The sequence below is a fragment of the Artemia sp. Qi Xiang Cuo genome, chromosome 12 (assembly GCF_049724085.1).
Source record: "Artemia sp. Qi Xiang Cuo chromosome 12, ASM4972408v1, whole genome shotgun sequence".
Lineage (NCBI taxonomy): Eukaryota > Metazoa > Arthropoda > Branchiopoda > Anostraca > Artemiidae > Artemia > Artemia sp. Qi Xiang Cuo.
This window is the reverse complement of record NC_142805.1, coordinates 10,150,504-10,169,018: the sequence shown is the minus strand read 5'-3', so window position 1 is coordinate 10,169,018 and position 18,515 is coordinate 10,150,504. Positions and strand designations below refer to the sequence as shown.

The 18,515-nt window shown below is 34.5% G+C and overlaps 1 protein-coding gene across 2 annotated transcripts in view; it reads left to right on the top strand.

Annotated features, from left to right (window-relative positions):
• Positions 1-17,690, top strand: part of LOC148945755 (LITAF domain-containing protein-like) — a 37,673-nt gene extending 19,983 nt beyond the window's left edge. The window contains exons 2-3 of one of the 2 annotated variants that reach the window (XM_089097752.1): positions 123-366; positions 17,191-17,690. In XM_089097752.1, coding sequence (XP_088953878.1) covers positions 125-366; positions 17,191-17,299 — 351 coding nt within the window. In that variant the 5' untranslated portion in view covers positions 123-124 and the 3' untranslated portion in view covers positions 17,300-17,690. The remainder of the gene's footprint in view (positions 1-122; positions 367-17,190) is intronic. The other variant, XM_089097751.1, reaches the window with a different exon arrangement.
• The last annotated feature ends 825 nt before the right edge of the window (positions 17,691-18,515 follow it).

Genomic DNA, 18,515 nt, shown 5'->3' with positions numbered 1-18,515 from the left:
CACCAACTGATTCTATTGTACAGCTGGTCAGACGAGGGTATAAAATATTACCTATAGCTGTAAATATCATTAATAATTATGATTCGTTTTACTTTTAGCTTTTAGCTAATATTTACTTTTAGCTATGAATAAATCTGGCCCTCCACCTTCTGCTCCTCCAAGCTATGCAGAGTCTGTAGGTGGCGTTCCACCATCATCTCCCTTTGTTCAACCAGGTCAAACTATTATTGTTACAACATTGGTGCCACCTGGGCCAGGTCCTACTCATATGGTGTGTCCTCACTGTCATGCTGAAATTGATACGTCTATTAGATCAGAACCAAGTCTCCTTGCCTGGATAAGCGGAGGCATCCTTGCTCTCATGGGGTAATTATAATGTCTATCCTTTAATTATTTGGAGTGTTTTTTTAATTCTTTCTCAAAAAATCTGGGGGGGGGGGGTATAACTTAATTTAATATGTTTTGTGAAGATTAGTCATCGGGAATGCTCTTCTTAGTGAGAGAAAGTTTGAGTAAACTAGAAATTGCCTCAATGTTAAAAAAAACGAAAAAAAGTCAGCCTTGTGCTGGTTTTTAGCACTATTTTTGACAATATCATGTAGATATATTCTTCTAATATTTATAAATATAAAGCCTAAAAATTGGTGCAATAAATTATTGGAAAGTTAAAATTTTACAAGCTAGGTTTATTACCCTGAAAGTTTTTTTGATTCGATAAAACATTATCGTCAACTCTTTTTTTTTTTTTTTTTTTTTTTTTTTTTTTTTTTTTTTTTTTTTTAGTTTGTTAGTTAGTTCAGCACAGGCGCTTGAACTTCCTACAATAAATGATAGACATTAGGAAAAATGGTTTTCTTAGTGGAAAGTCTCAAACACTTGTGTTGTTGTACACTTTATTGCTACTTATCAGTTTTCTAAAAAAGAGGAGAAGTTACTTCAAGAAAAGAAATACGTGGTTCATAGCGCCATCTGTCATGAACCAACATAAATTAATGATTTGCTATTTAGTGTTTTTCTCTGTTTTACAATATTTTCAATCTGGCAAATGGCATAAAAACCTTTTTTATTTACTCTTAGCTAAGAGCTTGTACTCATTAATTGTGCTATGTGGTATTTTAAAGGAAATCACAATTCATAATTGGTTTTTGGTGATGTGTGATCAGATTAATGTAGTTTGATAAAGTTTAATTTCAAATGTAAATAACACCTACATAAAGCTGGTAACACCAACTTTTGTTTTCCACCCAGATTAGTTAAGATCTGATATCTTATGATTGTTGTTACAGAAAATTAGAAACAATTTATCGAAAAATGTTGAATTACCAAGAAATTCAGGATTAAGCATTAATCTTTTTATCTTTTTTTTGGGGGGGGGTTGGTATTTGCAGGCAGGATAGCTGACAGGATCTCTCCTTGCAGGGCTCGTACAGTTATTTTTGGCAAATTTATGTTAGGGATTAACCTGGGCACTAGCAATCTAAACTGATAGGCTAATCAAACTAGTTTAAATAGGAATTTGTCTTGATTGGTATTTCTCAGATTGGTAAACTTCAGTTCTCTTAAAGTTCTGTATTGTTGGCACAATCTGGGATCTAATGCCCTTCTTTTATGAAACCCGTATCACTCAATAGTAAGGTTGCCAAAGCAGTACTTTTGGCACCTTACTTACATTTTTTAGGGTCTGTGACATTTTTCACACCCTTGGGGCAAATTTTATCAGTTAATGCAAAAATCATTCTTGTGTGAAACTTTTTGAGCTTTTTTTTTATATAAGTACCTTAAATGTTTATTAGACGGGTTGCATTTGGCGTAGTGTTCCCCCCCCCCTGCTCTAGCTTGGGCCTTTGACCCTTGCGAGGAGGGGTCTCTACCTCTAACAAATATATGTTACCTACCTCCACCCAGTGGCCTCGCTATGGTGGGAAGCACGGGCCTTCAGCTCAAACCAATGAAAGTCTGAAGGCCCTCATCCTGCTATTTGTGGCGTTTTTTGCTATTTTTTATTAACGTTTACTATGGCACTGTGTACTTATTTACTATATGCATGTATTTAAACACAGTGGACTTACTTGGGAAAATTTTGGAGGTGTAAGACTAAATTCAGAGCTTGGAATTATTAATATATTATTATTGTTTTAAACATAATAAATTATTAATAAATTTATTAATTTATCGATTTTTAATTTTCAAATTATTTAATTTTTAAATTATTTAATTTATTAATTTTTCAAATTAATAATCATTAATTAAAATATTAATAAATTATTATTTATTATTAATTTATTATGAAATTATTGTTATTACACTTCATTATTGTATTTTATCACCTGAACGTGTTCATAGTTTGACATCATGCTTATATTTGCTGCTCTGATGTTATCATCCTATTTAAGCGAATTGGCAATTTTTGAAATGGTGGTACTTCTGGAGAAAAAAATAGCCCGAAACATCAGTAGATTTGTTGTTTTTATTTTCTGAAATTTTAAGACACATAAATAATGAGGTATCAAACAACATCATAGTTTCATAATACCCAAAGGCACTCAATGTGACTTGAAAACTACATGATATCTACGAAATATGGCTGGGTGCGCTTGCTGTTTCCGAACACCTATGTATATCCGTGGTTTAATTCATCTCGGATATGACACTTTTCGCTATACTTTTTCATTTTTAGAATGCCACCGAGACACTTTTTGGCTAAAAATGGACTATGGGCACTAAAAATCCTAGATACGCCTCTGATAAATTGGAGAGCTGTTCAAAGGGGGATTGGGGCAGAAGCCCCGGGTGTTGCAGCAAGGGTAGGGGGTGCTGCGGCTGGGGGTTGCCCACTTTGGTCATATTTTTCACTGTGATTCAGCTTTTTTCGCTTATATTTGAGTCGGGAGAGGGGCGCTGTAATTAATTTCTCCTGGGCACCACTAACCCTAGGGACGGCTCTGTGTATCGGCTGAACTATCTAAACTAGAAACGTAGATTTTTGCAAAATAGGTTACTCTTGGAGACATGGACGTTAGTGTACTTGCCCCTCCCCCCCCCCCAGAAATCTCGACTTGGAATGAAATCATTGTTCCTTGACATGCCAGTGTCACCGCGTTCTTTAAAAACTAAGCATTGCAGCCATAGGCGCAATCAGTGTGACCCTTTTTTGTGGGGGGGGGATTTCAACAAAAAAATTAAACATTCACGAGCATATTCTTCCTGTAAGGCGCTATAACCAAGGATGGAAACCTCGAGAAATCCTCTTGAGATAGTTTCCTCAAAACGTGCTTCTAACCAATCTATGGGAGGGGAGGATTAATGCGGGTGTTAGTTTCAAAGTTCTGCTATTGCCGTCTATTGTGGGCTATTTACGTCAAAGCATATTTTTTTTTTTCTAAATGGATCATTAGCAAGTGAGCTTATCTTTCATTACATCCGCTTATATAGCGTCATACTTTTATCGTTTACTTAATAAATTTTGGCTAATAAAGCTATAAAGTGAGTCATTTTGCCAGATATAATATCTCAAATTAAAAAAAAATAATAAAGTTTTTAACTCCTTTTCATTTGTGAAAATCTGTTTTCATCTGTGATCTTCTTATTGGTTGGGCTACATTAACTAGAAAATCAAATCTTCTGCTTAAAGGATTCTTAATCCACGTATGATGTTTGTTTTGTTTTCTTGCATGATTTTTGTTAACCTAATTATTTTGAAAATTTTGTGGTCGAAGGGTTATTTATTGTTTATATTTCAGTGCCTTATGGTATTTGTAGTATAACGAGTGCTTTAGAAATACTAGCGCTTAGAAATAATAGTAGGCTAATGGTTAGAAATAATAATAATAATAGAAATACTAGAAATAATAGCTGTAGAAATATCAGTCAGTATAGATACAATCCGAAAAGAGATATTGGTTTGAAAATCGACCAATTGTCTGTTACCAATAATGGTCAACATAGAAGGTATCATTGTGTTGTACTGTAATCATGGGCATTGGCAAAATGTCACTCAAGCTGAGGGGGTATGATAATCGTGAAATTTAGATCTATTAGGTATTTTACTGAGGGCGTATAATCTTCGGAGTCCATGATAAGTTGTGTGTTGGATATATTTATATAATCTTATGCATGCAGAGACACCTATAATGCCTGGGGGTTCTATGGGGGGAGAGTTAAATTACCTGAGATTGCCTTGGGTGTGTGTAGAAGAAGCGTATGAAAAACCTCTGTTTTACTCCCTTTTTGAGAAGTTCTCGTGGTTTTAAACATATTCTATGATTTTTTTTTTTAGCTTAAGTAAGAGAGCTCCCTAGGTTGTATTATAAGTACATATTATATATGTAAATATTGTACATATTTTAGTACTTAATAGTGTTGTACATATTATAGTACAACCATATTATAATAAATATTTTTTAAACAGTCAAATTTCTTGGGTTTAATTATCTTATGTCGTTTATTGGCGAAGTACAGGACAACGACTCCTTTCTATCTCTAAAAGATAACTTACTAAGCGAGTGAAGCAATTTTGAAGGGATTTACACCCCAAATTGGGCCCTGAAAAGGCGTTTTCAATCATTGAAAGTTACCATCTAAATAGATCTTATATAAATTTGATTCAAGAGCAACTGAAATTCTTGATCCAACAGACCCTCTCCCTGCCAACAAACTCCGCTAACATAGAAGACGCTTTCATAGAAGACATAGAAGAAACGCTTTCATCGATTTGTGATGTTGCCATGTTGTGTTACATCATTAACATAGAAGGTGCTTTCATAGAAGACATAGAAGAAACGCTTTCATCGATTTGTGATGTTGCCATGTAGTGTTACATCATAATCCGGAGTTGTTTTTTTTAGCCTTTGGTTTTTTTAACTAAAGGCTTTGCAAAAGGCTGCTGGGGTTTGAGATGGTTTCTATTTTAAATTTGAATATAATTTTTTTTTTTATAAGTTAGCACCTTTGCTCTTATAATATATTAACTTCACAAGTAAGAAGGTAGCGGGAGTTCCAGGTATCTAATTTGGGTTGTAGATCCTGGGTTGTAGTAACCTGAAATTTAATTTGGGTTGTAGTAACCTGAAATCTAATTTGGGTTGTAGTAACCTGAAATCTAATTTTGATTGTAGATCCTGGATTGTAGTAACCTGAAATCGAATTTGGGTTGTAGTAACCTGAGATCTAATTTTGGTTGTAGATCCTGGACTATAGCAACTTGAAATCTAATTTAGGTTGTAGATCCTGGGTTGTAGTAACCTGAAATCTAATTTGGGTTGTAGATCCTGGGTTGTAGTAACCTGAAATCTAATTTGGGTTGTAGATCCATTCATCAAAATTTTGCCCATCTAAAACATGTTTTCCAAGCTAATGAGGAAGTTGCAATTTCCAAATGTTAGTTAAGCATAAGAATAGGTGTAGGTTGGTATTTACGATTTAAAAAAGGTTGAAAGTTAGGACGAGTCAACTAAGCCGATTGCCAAACGCCTTGCCTGCTGTAATTTTATGCACCTATTCTTTGAATTAGTTAAAATAAATAATTTCTTAGACCACACTACCCTTCCGTTTACTGAACTTAACAAAATGGGTATAATATTTAAGGGAACGATTTTAAAATAAAATAATTATTTAATGAGAAATCAGTAAATAAAGTAAAAAATGGTTGTCTTAAAGGTACCTAAAATTTAGTGTCAATCAACCCAAGCTGAAGAAGTTCAGTTGATGTAGTAGCACAAGTGCCTGAAATATTATTTTGGGTTTTAATGTTGCTTCTTACTTCTCTTTTTCCATTTAATAAAGCGCAAAAAGCAGCGAAAATTAAATCTGGCTGTGATTCCACGAGTCTGGCCGGTTGGGTTGGACTCGTTTTCAGGAAATTGAGGACAAACCTATGAACTCGTTTACTGATAAAATTGTACTTATTGATCATGATTTCCAAAACGTGGCTTCGTGGCTTCTTCCGTGACGATGCCACGTGGTGACGTGGCTTCTTCCGACAATTGGGAACCCCGTTTAAACTCTTTTGGTTTAGTCTTTATTTTTCTTTATTATTCTTTATTTTACAACGTTTTTTTTTAAGTTGAAACTTCTAGGGAACGTTTAGGGGAGGTTTCAAATTAAACAAAAAACCTATATGCATGCGGATATTAAAAGGGCATATAAACAATATCGTAGGCAGCGCTGTTCAACCTCAGTTGAATTCATGTAGTAGGACAACTGGTTGAGCTAGTGAACCCCCGTTTTTCTCTTCTCCCACTGATTTTCATGGGTTCATAGAGCGTATAGTCGAATTTTCAAATCAAATATACATATTTGTATATCTTAGAATAATAGGAGAATAATGGAGTACATTTATCCAAACTCTGTTTTCTTTTGAAAAAAAAAACCAGCTAAATGTCCTATTTGAAACTTGTTTTTAGTGATGACTGACTGGCCCATTTGCAAGTTTTAAATGCTTGTGGCCTTTGACTGATTTTGCCGACATTTTTTTTTTACTTTTTGACTTGAATGCTAAGCGATAGACATGGGCTAGATTATTGTTGGTGTGTGTGTAGTGCATGGTTACTGCTAGGGAAACGGTCAAACTATTCATGGCTTTAGGCATCCGTGAATAAGCTCTAAGGTGAGAGAGGAACTTGGGACAATTTTTGGAGGGACCCAACCGCCGAGAGTCTCGGGCAAGTGACCCAAAAATTTGTGAAAAATTGAAATTTGCTCAGAATGTCGGGCTGAGCTTAGGCATTGAATAGGTACTATTTGGAAGATGAAGATGGCTTTAACCGATTGTTTGTCAGATATTTCAAACAAGTTAACGGTATCATGCCTATCCTGAATTCTTGGTCAGCTTTTTTATGGCCTGAAGTAGACGTGCCTTCTTTGCCTCTAATTCCAGGCAGTATAGCGGTCCTAGGCCAGTTTTGAATTCTTGGTCAACCTACCTGAGACTCTAAATAGATCTTATATAAATTTTGATTCAAGAGGAACTGAAATTCTTGATCCAACAGACCCTCTCCCTGCCAACAAACTCCGCTAAAGTAGAAGACGCTTTCATAGAAGGCATTGAAGAAACGCTCTCATCGATTTCATCGATGAGGAAAACATGTTCTTGAAACTGTACCTTTTCTTCTCTCCTTGCATTTATTCCCTGAAACTGCAATGTGGGACAAAGTGGCTGATAATAATTCTGACTATTGAATGGGTGTCCGTACACTGAAGAAAATCTTTTTTGGGTGCTAAAAAAATTATTTTCAAAGACCTCGTGTCCATTATTTGTCACTGAAGTTTTATGTCAGCATCTTGGTGTTGGTTGCTGACTAAAAAATGTTCAGATAGGTTTTAGCAGAAAACGCAGTTGTTTTTTATTTGGTTTTCGCAAGGTTATGCTCTCAAAACAACACACACACATACATGAGCGTAGTGGACTGACCTCCCCCAGGCCATTCAGCGTGTTCCCAGGTGGCGATAGGGAAACGCTCTTCAGATATGTAGGGTACCTCCATAGGAGGCACGGACCGAGGATGGACCTTGTCCCTGGGGGTCCATAATAGAATCTGGGGCACCCTCGCCCGGGGTCATAAACACAGGCGGAGTAGGAAGAAGGCCCCTCAAATGTACACTCAAAAGGGCCCACTGGTTTGTCCACAAGTTCCACGAGTTGCAAACCTTCTCCCAGTAATGGGTTAAAGTGCATGGTGATGCAGAGCATCATCGCGGAAGGATCCTCGTGAGAAGGACAACTGTGGTGTAAGATCTTGACCTATGGACAGCGGCCTCTGCAACGGGCTGCCTTGACCTTCTCGGGGCACCTGCAAAACTAGGTACCTTGCGGTCAACTCTATTCCTACTTGAGGAGTGGCGCCCCTTGAGGAAATTATAGCCTAGTAAACGACACAGCAGTCGCACGGGATTCTGACTAATGGACAATTCTTCTGGTCTTGGTATGTTATGATGGGCGTCTTTGGGCTGAAAAACCTCTTCCTAGCTAATTTATCTATTATGGGATGCCTCCCCATGGTAGCATAATATTTGTAGGCATGAATATATAATGAGTCGGAGGTAATAGGCTTGAAAACCATCGCCAAGTGCTGAAAACCATGTTGTGACCAAGATGGGCCCAGGATTGCACAAAGCCCCCATTCAAGGAGGTCCCAGGGACTTCTTGCTGTCCGGTTCTAAGCCGGCTTAAGCACTTTGGTGTAGACTTGAGAAGATATGTGATCCCCGTCCTGCACTGGTATCCGGGATCATTGCTTTTCCTGAGGGGAAAATAATTTCAATGATTTAAAGAACATGAAAATTGGAACTTGGAATGTTACGACGTTAAAAAATGACTATCGTATCGACATTTTGACTGACGAATTCAGACGGTTCGAACTGGATTTATTAGGAGTTTCAGAAACTCATATCCCAGGGGTAGGAAGAATGAAATTAGGTGATACAGAATTTGTTTACTCAGGTAGGAAGTATGGGATACATAGACAGGGAGTAGGGCTGATGATGAATAAGGAAGCTGCTAAGTCTTTTTTAGGCTCGGAAGGTATTAATAATAGCATACAAATTGATCATTTTATGACTAAAAAGTTCAGGGTATCAGTTATAGTAGTATACGCCCCTGTAGAACTGACTGACGGAGATACTAGTGACTCGGATAAATTTTACTTACAGTTACAGGAGAAAATAGACAAGGTCCCAGGTTGAAATATGATGTTATTACTGGGAGATTTTAACGCCCAGGTTGGTAGAAATATGGATAGATGGTATCCCAGCCTAGGTAATTTTGGTGTAGGAAAAGAAAACAGTAATGGACACAGACTTTTGCAATTTTGTAGGTATAACGATCTAGTTATAAACAATAAGGTGCTTGGTCATAAAATGGCTCATAAGTTAACGTGATGTTCAAATGATGGTAAGACAGTAAGCTTCATTGATTATATTACAGTAAACCGAAGAATAGCAGGATCAATACAAGATACTAGGGCATATAGAAGCGCTCTTATTTATGTTAAAAGTAAAGATCACCATCTAGTAGTATCAAGGGTTAATTTAAAGCTGAAATATCCGAAGGGTAGCTACCTCCCGGGAAGTTAGAATGTTGGTAGACTCCAGGATGAGAATTTGAGAGAAACTTTCCAGGAACAGTTGAATATAAAACTTGAGAGTTTAAAATTTGATAATGTGGAAGATGGTTGGAATAATTTTAGAAAAATAATTTGTGAAGTTGCGGAAGGTGTATTAGGGAAGAAAGCTAGAACTGCAGCTAAGAATATTAGTGATAAAGCTTTATGTTTAATAGAAAGGAGAAAGGACTTATACAAGAATTATCTGAGTGATAGATCGTATGAAAACAAAAGAAATGTAAAGAATGTGGAGAAAGCATTAAAATATGAACTAAGGAGGTGTGAAGTGGATGCCATGGATAAAATTACCGATGATCTGGAAGATGAATCTTGAATGCATAATGATAACATTTTGCTCTTGCGCTCCCACAAACTGAGAGGGAGTTGCAAATATAGAAATAGCCCAATTAATCATTGAAATGTAGTCACAGTTCCTGATAATGAAAATTATAAAGAGAGATGAATCAAGAATTTTGAAGTCTTGCTTCACTAAGCTAGAGTTGCAGAAAAATGTGTAGAGGAAAATGAAAAAGTTTGTGATACCTTGGATGGGAAGGAAGATTTGTTTTGTGAGGAGGAATCAGAAACAGTACTAAAAGGATTAAAGAATAATAAGGCTCCAGGTGCTGATAGGGTGGTAAATGAGTTTCTTAAATATGGTGGCTCTGAGGTTAGAAATATGTTATTGAAAATTATGAATATGATTTTTGAAAAACGGGAAGTACTTAACGATTTGAGGAAAACGTTAATTAAGCCGCTTAATAAGAAAGGTGATAAACGTGAGTGTAGTAATTACCGAGGCATTAGTCTGGTCTCTGTAGGTAGCAAATTACTTAGTAATATGATACTTTTTAGACTGAGAGATGCCGTAGACAAAGTTTTAAGAGAAGAGCAGTGCGGTTTTAGAAAAGGTAGAGGATGTGTCGACTAAATTTTCACTCTTAGGCTAATAATTGAGAAGTGCCTGAGTTTTCAAACACCTTTGGTCCTCAGTTTTATAGATTATGAGCAAGCGTTCGACTCTGTTGATAGAAGAGCTTTAGTAAAGGTTTTATCCTTGTACGGTATACCAGACAAATACATTAAAGTGATTAGTGCTATGTACGAGAATAACACTGCTGCGGTTAAGGTAGGAACTGAGGTTAGCAGCTGGTTTTGTATTAAATCAGGAGTTAAGCAGGGTTGTGTTCTATCCCCCTTTGTATGGATTATTTTTATGGACTTTGTTTTAAGGAGCACAGGAAAGGCAATGGGAGACCACGGAGCCAAATGGGGAGGAAAAAGTCTCCTGGACTTGGATTATGCTGATGATTTAAGCATCCTAGATGAAAGTGTGAGCAAAATGAGTGAAGTTTTAGAGGTTTTGCGAGTTCAGGGTGCTAGAATTGGTGTGAAAATTAATGTTAGGAAGACTAAGTCACTAAGCCTAGGAATAAGTGAAGGTAAAAGGTGACGTTGGGTAATGAAAAGATTGATCAGGTGGGCAGCTTCACTTACCTTGGTAGTATTATTAGTAAAGATGGTGGGAGCAGTGAAGATGTTAAAAATAGAATAGCCAAGGCTCAGGGTGTTTTTTCACAGTTAAAAAAAAGTCTGGAAGAATAGGAAGATAAGTGTGCAAACAAAGATTAGAATATTAGAAGCTATAGTAATGACAGTGGTAAAATATGGCTCTGAAGCATGTACGCTCTGAAAAGCTGATGAAGATTCGCTAGATGTTTTCCAAAAAAATTGCTTAAGGATTGTTCTGGGTATCCGGCTGACTGACCGTATTTCAAACAATAGGCTATACGAAAAATGCGGTTCAATACCTAACCACATTTATACGAAAAATATGGCTCTGAAGCATGGACGCTCCGAAAAGCGGATGAAGATTTGCTAGATGTTTTCCAGAGAAATTGCTTAAGGATTGTTGTGGGTACCCAGCTGACTGACCGTATATCAAACAGGAGGATATACGAAAAATGTGGTTCAATACTGATCTCTAGGGCTATAAGGAAAAAAAAGGTTGAGGTGGTTAGAGCACGTTGTGCTGATGAAGGATGACAGATTGCCGAAGATTGTTCCTTTCGGCCAACCATATAGGGCTAAACGGAAAGCAGGTCGTCCCCGTCTGGGGTGGGAGGACGTCATAAAGAAAGATTTAAAGGAAATGGGAACTTCGTGGGCGGGTGTAAAAAGGGAGGCTTTGAATAGATTGGGATGGAGGAGGAGCGGGCGTAGCTGTGTTGGCCTCAGGTGGCTTGGTGCTGCGGTGAGTTGCTAGTAGTAGTAGTAGTAGTAAAAAATGGATTGCAATAGTTTTACAAACTAACCCAAGCAATTAGGCAGGCGTGCCTTTCCAAAAACTAACACACAAGTATTTGTTCAATAAGAGAGTCATACTTACTCCCGCCATTTACCCGTGCCATTTGAACATTTGCCTATCAATTACTCGGACTATCTGTCTTGGCTTTTTCTACAATTAGCCATGTCTCGATGCCTACTGCAAAATACTTGATTTTCAATACTTGAGATGCCTCGTTTGCATCTCAAATCAAAAATTTCATTTCTTAGGCCATCGTCTTTGGCTTAGAAGGTACACTGAAGTTTGTATTTCCATCAAAGCCTCCAAGGTAAACTAAGAATATAAGAACTTTGGATATTGTCAAGAGCGTATCCAGGATTTTATTTTTTTTTTTTGTAGAGGGGTACAAAAAAACTTTGAAGACGCATCAAAAATTTGTTTATATTTATTTTTGTTACGTTCTTACGAGTCGGACAAACATTTAGGAGGGTGGGTGTTGTTGTTCAAACCCCCTAACCCATCCCTGTCGATACGGCTTGGATATTGTGGTGAAAGATATGGCTTTTTGCGTACGTTTTTTTGTAGATTTTCTACTTTAAACCTTCCAGTTAATTTTGAAGATTGTATAGGCCATTGCGTCTATTTTTATTTGTGCTTCTAGCGAAAATATTCACATTGAAGATGTTAATGCATCCCGACCATTTATGTTCAGTTATATCGTTAACCATTAACAGACTTCACTCCTCTGATTTTCAGAATAATTTTATGTCCTTCCTTAATAAATAATCATTAAAAGAAAACTGTTCTAGTTTTATAAATTTTGTAATTATCAAATTTTCAGATCTTAGTTAGGATAATCAAACTTAAGGATAATATGTTTACTCTACCTATAAATATATATCTGCTATGATAATTTCAAAAGAAAATGCTATGAAATCAAAAGCTACGATCAAATTTGCCTGATTTTTAAAAAAGGGTTGAAACGCCCCCTAAAAGTCAGGGAATCTTAATGAAGATCACACCATGTGATACAGTGTATCCGAGAAAAATATATTTTAGATGGTGGTTTGACTACTCTTTAACGCCCTCCTGAATCCACTTTTATGCTAATTAAAGGAGTTCGCCGTGCATTCTTACGTGAATCATAATTCTCTAAGATTTTTAATTTCGCACTATCAAAGAGAAAACAAAGATTAAAAAAAGAAATGAAATGAAAACACAGAAATGAAATGAAAATGATGAAAATTGAAGTAGAGAAATGAAGAAAATGGTCAAAAAAGAACTGAAGAAAATGGTGAATGGAAATAAAAAAAACGAAATGATTAAACAAAGAGATGCTTCCGTTCTAAAAGTGTACTTTAATTTGATTGGCTTATTTTTGTGACGCAGTTTCGCGAGCCCATCACCTTGTTCAATATTCCTGGAAAAACAAATAGTCCTACCTTTTGAACTGGTTAACTAATGCTAAACTATATTCTAGACAAAGAGGCAATCTTTTACTTCAACGACAAATATGAAGCCCTTAAAAAAACGAACATTTTTTGAGGCAAAACATTTTTTACCAGTTAATTTTCCGTTTTTCTGTAATACCAGAAAACCAGTGTCAGCCTCCTTCGGGATAAATTTCATGCTCCTCTCCCCGTAGAGTTGACACATATCTGAATGCTTCCATTTCTACAGTTTCTTTGGCAAATCTATTACTTCAAAAAAAAATCCTTTGGTGGGAAAACAGTGAACTTTCTGTTTTTCTATTATACCAGAAAACCGGCATCAGCCCCCTTGAAGGAAATATGCACGCCCCTATTTCCGTAGGGTTTTTACATATCCGAATACTTCCATTTCTACAGTTTCTTTGGCAAATCTACTACTTCATTTTTTTTACCCTGTTGGAACAATCATTTTGAAGTTTTCTAAAGGTTTTCGCTTCTCTGAATTTATGTTACCACTAATTTCGATCCCCTTGGAGAAAATATGCACGCCCCTATCTTCGTAGAGTTTTTACATATCTGAATACTTCCATTTCTACAGTTTCTTTTGCAAATCTACTACTTTATTTTTTTACCCTGTTGGAAAAATCATTTGAAGTTTTCTAAAGGTTTTCGCTTCTCTTAATTTATGTTGCCACTAATTTCGATTTAACAACTTTTATCTTCTGGTATATCAATCTTACCTTCTGGTTGGTCATTTTTACTGGCTGTTTCACTGACCAAAATCGATATTTTCAGATAAGATTTCTGCTCTGGTCCAACAATACTTTTTTTGTGTGACTTGGTTGATCGACAATCATTTTTGAACATTTGTAAACTAATAAAAAAAAGAGTCTTTGTTACTAAGGTTGGAATTATTAATAATCTAGTACACTGTTTAATATAAGTTAGAAGTGATTTTTTCTTTATATTTTATTTATTAATTTGCGGCCCCAGATATAATTAAATATCTGTTTTTTTTTTTAAAATGCTAGTCTTTTATCGTGATTTTTGGACGACTATTGAATCTTCTTTTAAAAGAGTCAACACAGAAACTTAGGGATAACTGCCCTAGGAAGATCATTCCAGACCGAAGTGCAACGTCGGATGACGTTGTTCTTAAAGTACTCTTTTTTCGGCTTGCCAACCTCAAGATAATTGGACCGAACTGTGTGCCTTCGTGTCTCTCTTGTTGGTTGGATAATCGGGGGTATAGTACGAGAAAGCTCTAGAGAAGAGGTTGATTTTTAAATGGTTGTAGAAAACAGCCATCGACGCTACATCAAACCAGTCACTAACAGACTGGAGATAGCAAAACTGCGATAAAAATGGCAAAACCGGTACCTCTTGCTTTATTCAATAGGTCTTCTTCCAAAAAATTAACATTTTTTATAATTTTACAGAATGGGAAGGTGTAGTGTTTAAGCTTTTGATTGAAACAGTTTACTGATCAAGGATTTAGAATAAGAAAGTCCTTTCCCAAGTTGTAACGTGTAGCTGACTAATGTGGATTCATTTTGATACATAGTCTATATGAATCACGTTTTACAGTTTTCGAGCCAGAGATACTAAAAAAAAATTTAATGGGGTATTTCCTAAAGACAGTGAATTAAATATGAGATAACCTAAACAAATATTTTGGTTGCGAATAATAGCCATCTTCAGCGAAATATGATGTGAAATAGTGAAACCAATGCAGTATCCAGGGGGAAGGTTGCACATGTAACTTTTTCTTGAAAATATACTCGTATAAGAATCTTTTAAGTATTTAAGGATTGAAATAAAAATAAATTCATAGCTTGAGCTCTAGTATTTAAAATTCACATAGTTTCCAAAAAAAAAAGAATAAACAAAAAGCACATTTTTCGTCTGTATATTCCAAATATTTAAAGTTTTTCGCCTTCCCTGAGCTCTTATGGAGTAGATGTGCCTCCATAAGTGAAATCAGTGGATAAATAACCTTAAGGGGAGTGTTTTCCATTTTTAATGCAACTTCAAAACAAATTTTTCAGAGTCTTGGCTGCCTCAGATGGCTTGGTGCTATATTGATTTGTCATTAATTGTAGAATTACATATTTAAAAGTCACACGAAATTAAGATGCATCATGTAGGCTAAGCTAGGCAGTATATCCCTCCCAATCCATTTTTGCAGACATGGGGCACTCAATTTTAATCATTTTGTTTCAGTCCTTACTATGTTCATTCTTTTCCAAGCTGTAAAGATATAATTTTGTTTTAGCTATGGTTTAATTTATTATATTTAAGAGAGAGTAATAGAGCCAGGTGAAATAAACTTTCAGGAATCAGCTCAAGTATTCAGTTCTTAGAATCTCTGAAAGTGACATTGACTTAGTGCATCTACAGTTATAGCTTGTGATTTCAGCTTTCTTGAGAAACTTTATTTGATATTTTGGAGAGAGTAGTACAGCTATCTGAATCAAACTTTCAGGAATAAGCTCTGATATACAGTGCATAAAATCTCTGAAAGTGTCATTGACTTTCCTCAATTACAGAAATAACTGGTAATTTCAGCTTTCTTGAGAAACTTTCTGGAATTAGCTCAAATATATAATGGTTAAAACCTCTAAAAACGTCATTCACTTACCTCAGCTATTTATCTTTAAAATATTAAAAAAAGGATTGTCAAAATTTTTTGCACTAATTGAGAAACCGATGCTAGACAGGCGGATCGATATATTTTGCTTTAAAACTTAAGATCTAAGTCATATTTCAATTCAATCATTTTAAGTTAGTCTCCTTCCTACTTAATAAAACAGGTTGTTTTGGTATCAAGATAAGATACGATTTTATTTATTATCAATATAAATAAAATAATACACTGTGCTAGTCCCCCCAAAGGCTCCTTGATCTGTAATTATGGGATTATATACGGAATACTTACTCAGAGAACAATAGCCAATTACTTACTGAGATAAAAAAAAGAAGAAAAAAAGTACCAAAAAACAAACAAATCAAACATCAATAAAGCATAACATAATTCATTTCTCTGCATATTATTCTCAAAACGAAAAGGTGATCTTCATACCCTTCTTATAAAAATTATAAAGTAAGGTTTATTCAGGAAAAATTAAAAATTAATTCAGGCAAAAGTAAGGAAAATTAATCACATTAAAACAAAAATTTTTTACTAGTCTTTTGAAGGTGCCAAACGAGTGACATTCTCGAGCCGAATCGGGAAGGGTGTTCCGTGCCAAATGACACGCAGCAAAAGGATTAAAGGATTAAAATCGGATCTTAGTCGTGGTTAGGCAAATAGCATTAAACATAAGCTAGTGCACCAATTACTGGCACCTAAAACATGATTTTAGATATAAATAAACATAAATAGCTAACAATCTACTCAGATTCAAGATATATATATATATATATATATATATATATATATATATATATATATATATATATATATATATATATATATATATATATATATATATATATATATACTATATATATATTTATATATATATATATATATATATATATATATATATATATATATATATATATATATATATATATATATATATATATATATATATATATATATATATATATATATATATATATATATATATTAAACATAAGCTAATGCACCGATTACTGGCACCTAAAACATGATTTTGGATATAAATAAACATAAATAGCTAACAATCTACTCAGATTCAAGATATATATATATATATATATATATATATATATATATATATATATATATATATATATATATATATATATATATATATATATATATATATATATATATATATATATATATATATATATATATATATCATTATATATCATTATAAGATATAGATGTTGCGGTGGAAGAGTGAAATCTGGTAAATATCGACATTCACCAGTGAAAGTTCGGAATTCCTTTTTCTCTGCTTTGCCAGTCAGATTTGTCAGTTTTGTGCAACATCTGATGATAAGGTTTAAGTTTGGTTAAATTAGGTTATAAATCCCTGAAATGAATAAGAAACCTAACCTAATCTATCACCATCTAACCTTGTATAAAACTGACCTAGCTGACTAAATTCGAGTAGAAAAAAAAAGGATTTTGTACATTCACTGATGAATATCGACATTCTCTAATTTCGGTCTTTCGCGGTAATATATAGGCTACACAGTACCAAAAAAACAACTTCCGGCAATGAAATGCATTTCACTTAAACGAACTCGTAAAAAGAACCGGCAATTGCGCTGGTGATTAAATGAAACTGACCTTTTTACCGAAAATTGGTTTTTCTTTAGTTTTAAAAATATTCATGTTGTTTGTTTCATTCAGAAAAAAAATTTGTTTCATTTTCAGGTGCTGGTTTGGCTGCTGTTTAATTCCGTGTTGCATCCCATCTTGCATGAATATTGTTCATTCTTGCCCAAATTGCAAAGCCCATTTGGGAACATTCAACTCCCTCTAACGATATTCGCAATGGTGCAGCTAAGGAGCCTTTTTCTAAATTCATCTCGGTTGTGAAATAGCTTGTGATTTCGGATTTTCTATTTGAATCTGTAATAAAGAAGTTTTGGTGCCAGGAAGGCCCGTTAATGCATAGTGCTTGTGGTTTAAAAAGAGAGTGTTATTTTTGTTTAGTCAGGCCTTATAGCACCTTTCTGTACTGACACTACTACTTCATATCCATTTGAACTGTGACGTCGCTAATATTCTGCATGCGAACAGTTTTTCGCCTCTTGTTTGGTGTGTATTATGCGAAAAAAGTATCAGTTAAGCTTATGACTTGTCGGTTGAACTAGTTGCCCCAAATGCACTTAACCACGAGCCTTAAATTCGTGACTACAATATATATATATATATATATATATATATATATATATATATATATATATATATATATATATATATATATATATATATATATATATATATATATATATATATATATATATATATATATATATATATATATATATATATATATATATATATATATATATATATATATATATATATATATATATATATATATATATATATATATATATATATATATATATATATTCTAGCTTTTCGTTGGGGTCAGCCCCTCTTCTTTTCCCTCTATCACTAGTTTAGAGGTAAATTTGGCATTCAAGATATTTTGAATTCGATTTAATTAAAAACTGACAAAGCTTTTCCTATTTTCTTTCTCAAAAATTGAAAAGAAAATTCTTTATTCTGAAATTGAAAAGAAAATGTTATGTTCATAATGAAGTTTTGAATTAGCAAGCTCCTACTATTCTCAAGTAGGAATGCATTGTACTGAACATGCGAAAGTGGTTTCAAGAAAGTGTGAATTCAGCCAAACCTTCTATATTTATGATAGCTTCTGTTTTTCATGTATTCAACATATATTTACTCTTTTGGAGTGTATACATTTAAATGGTCAGAACGTTCTTTTTTTTTAAAAGACTATAGCTTTAAAAGGACTAAATATAGTACTCTCCGTTTCTCCTGGAAATCCTAGGACGACTTCTTTCATGTACATTTATAACTTACACATATTTTAGCTTTCCTATGGAATGGAAGGTTTTGCCCCACATGAAATGAAATGGGGAGGCTTTGCCCCTCATGAAATGAAATGGGGAGGCTTTGCCCCTCATGAAATGAAATGGGGAGGCTTTGCCCCTCATGAAATA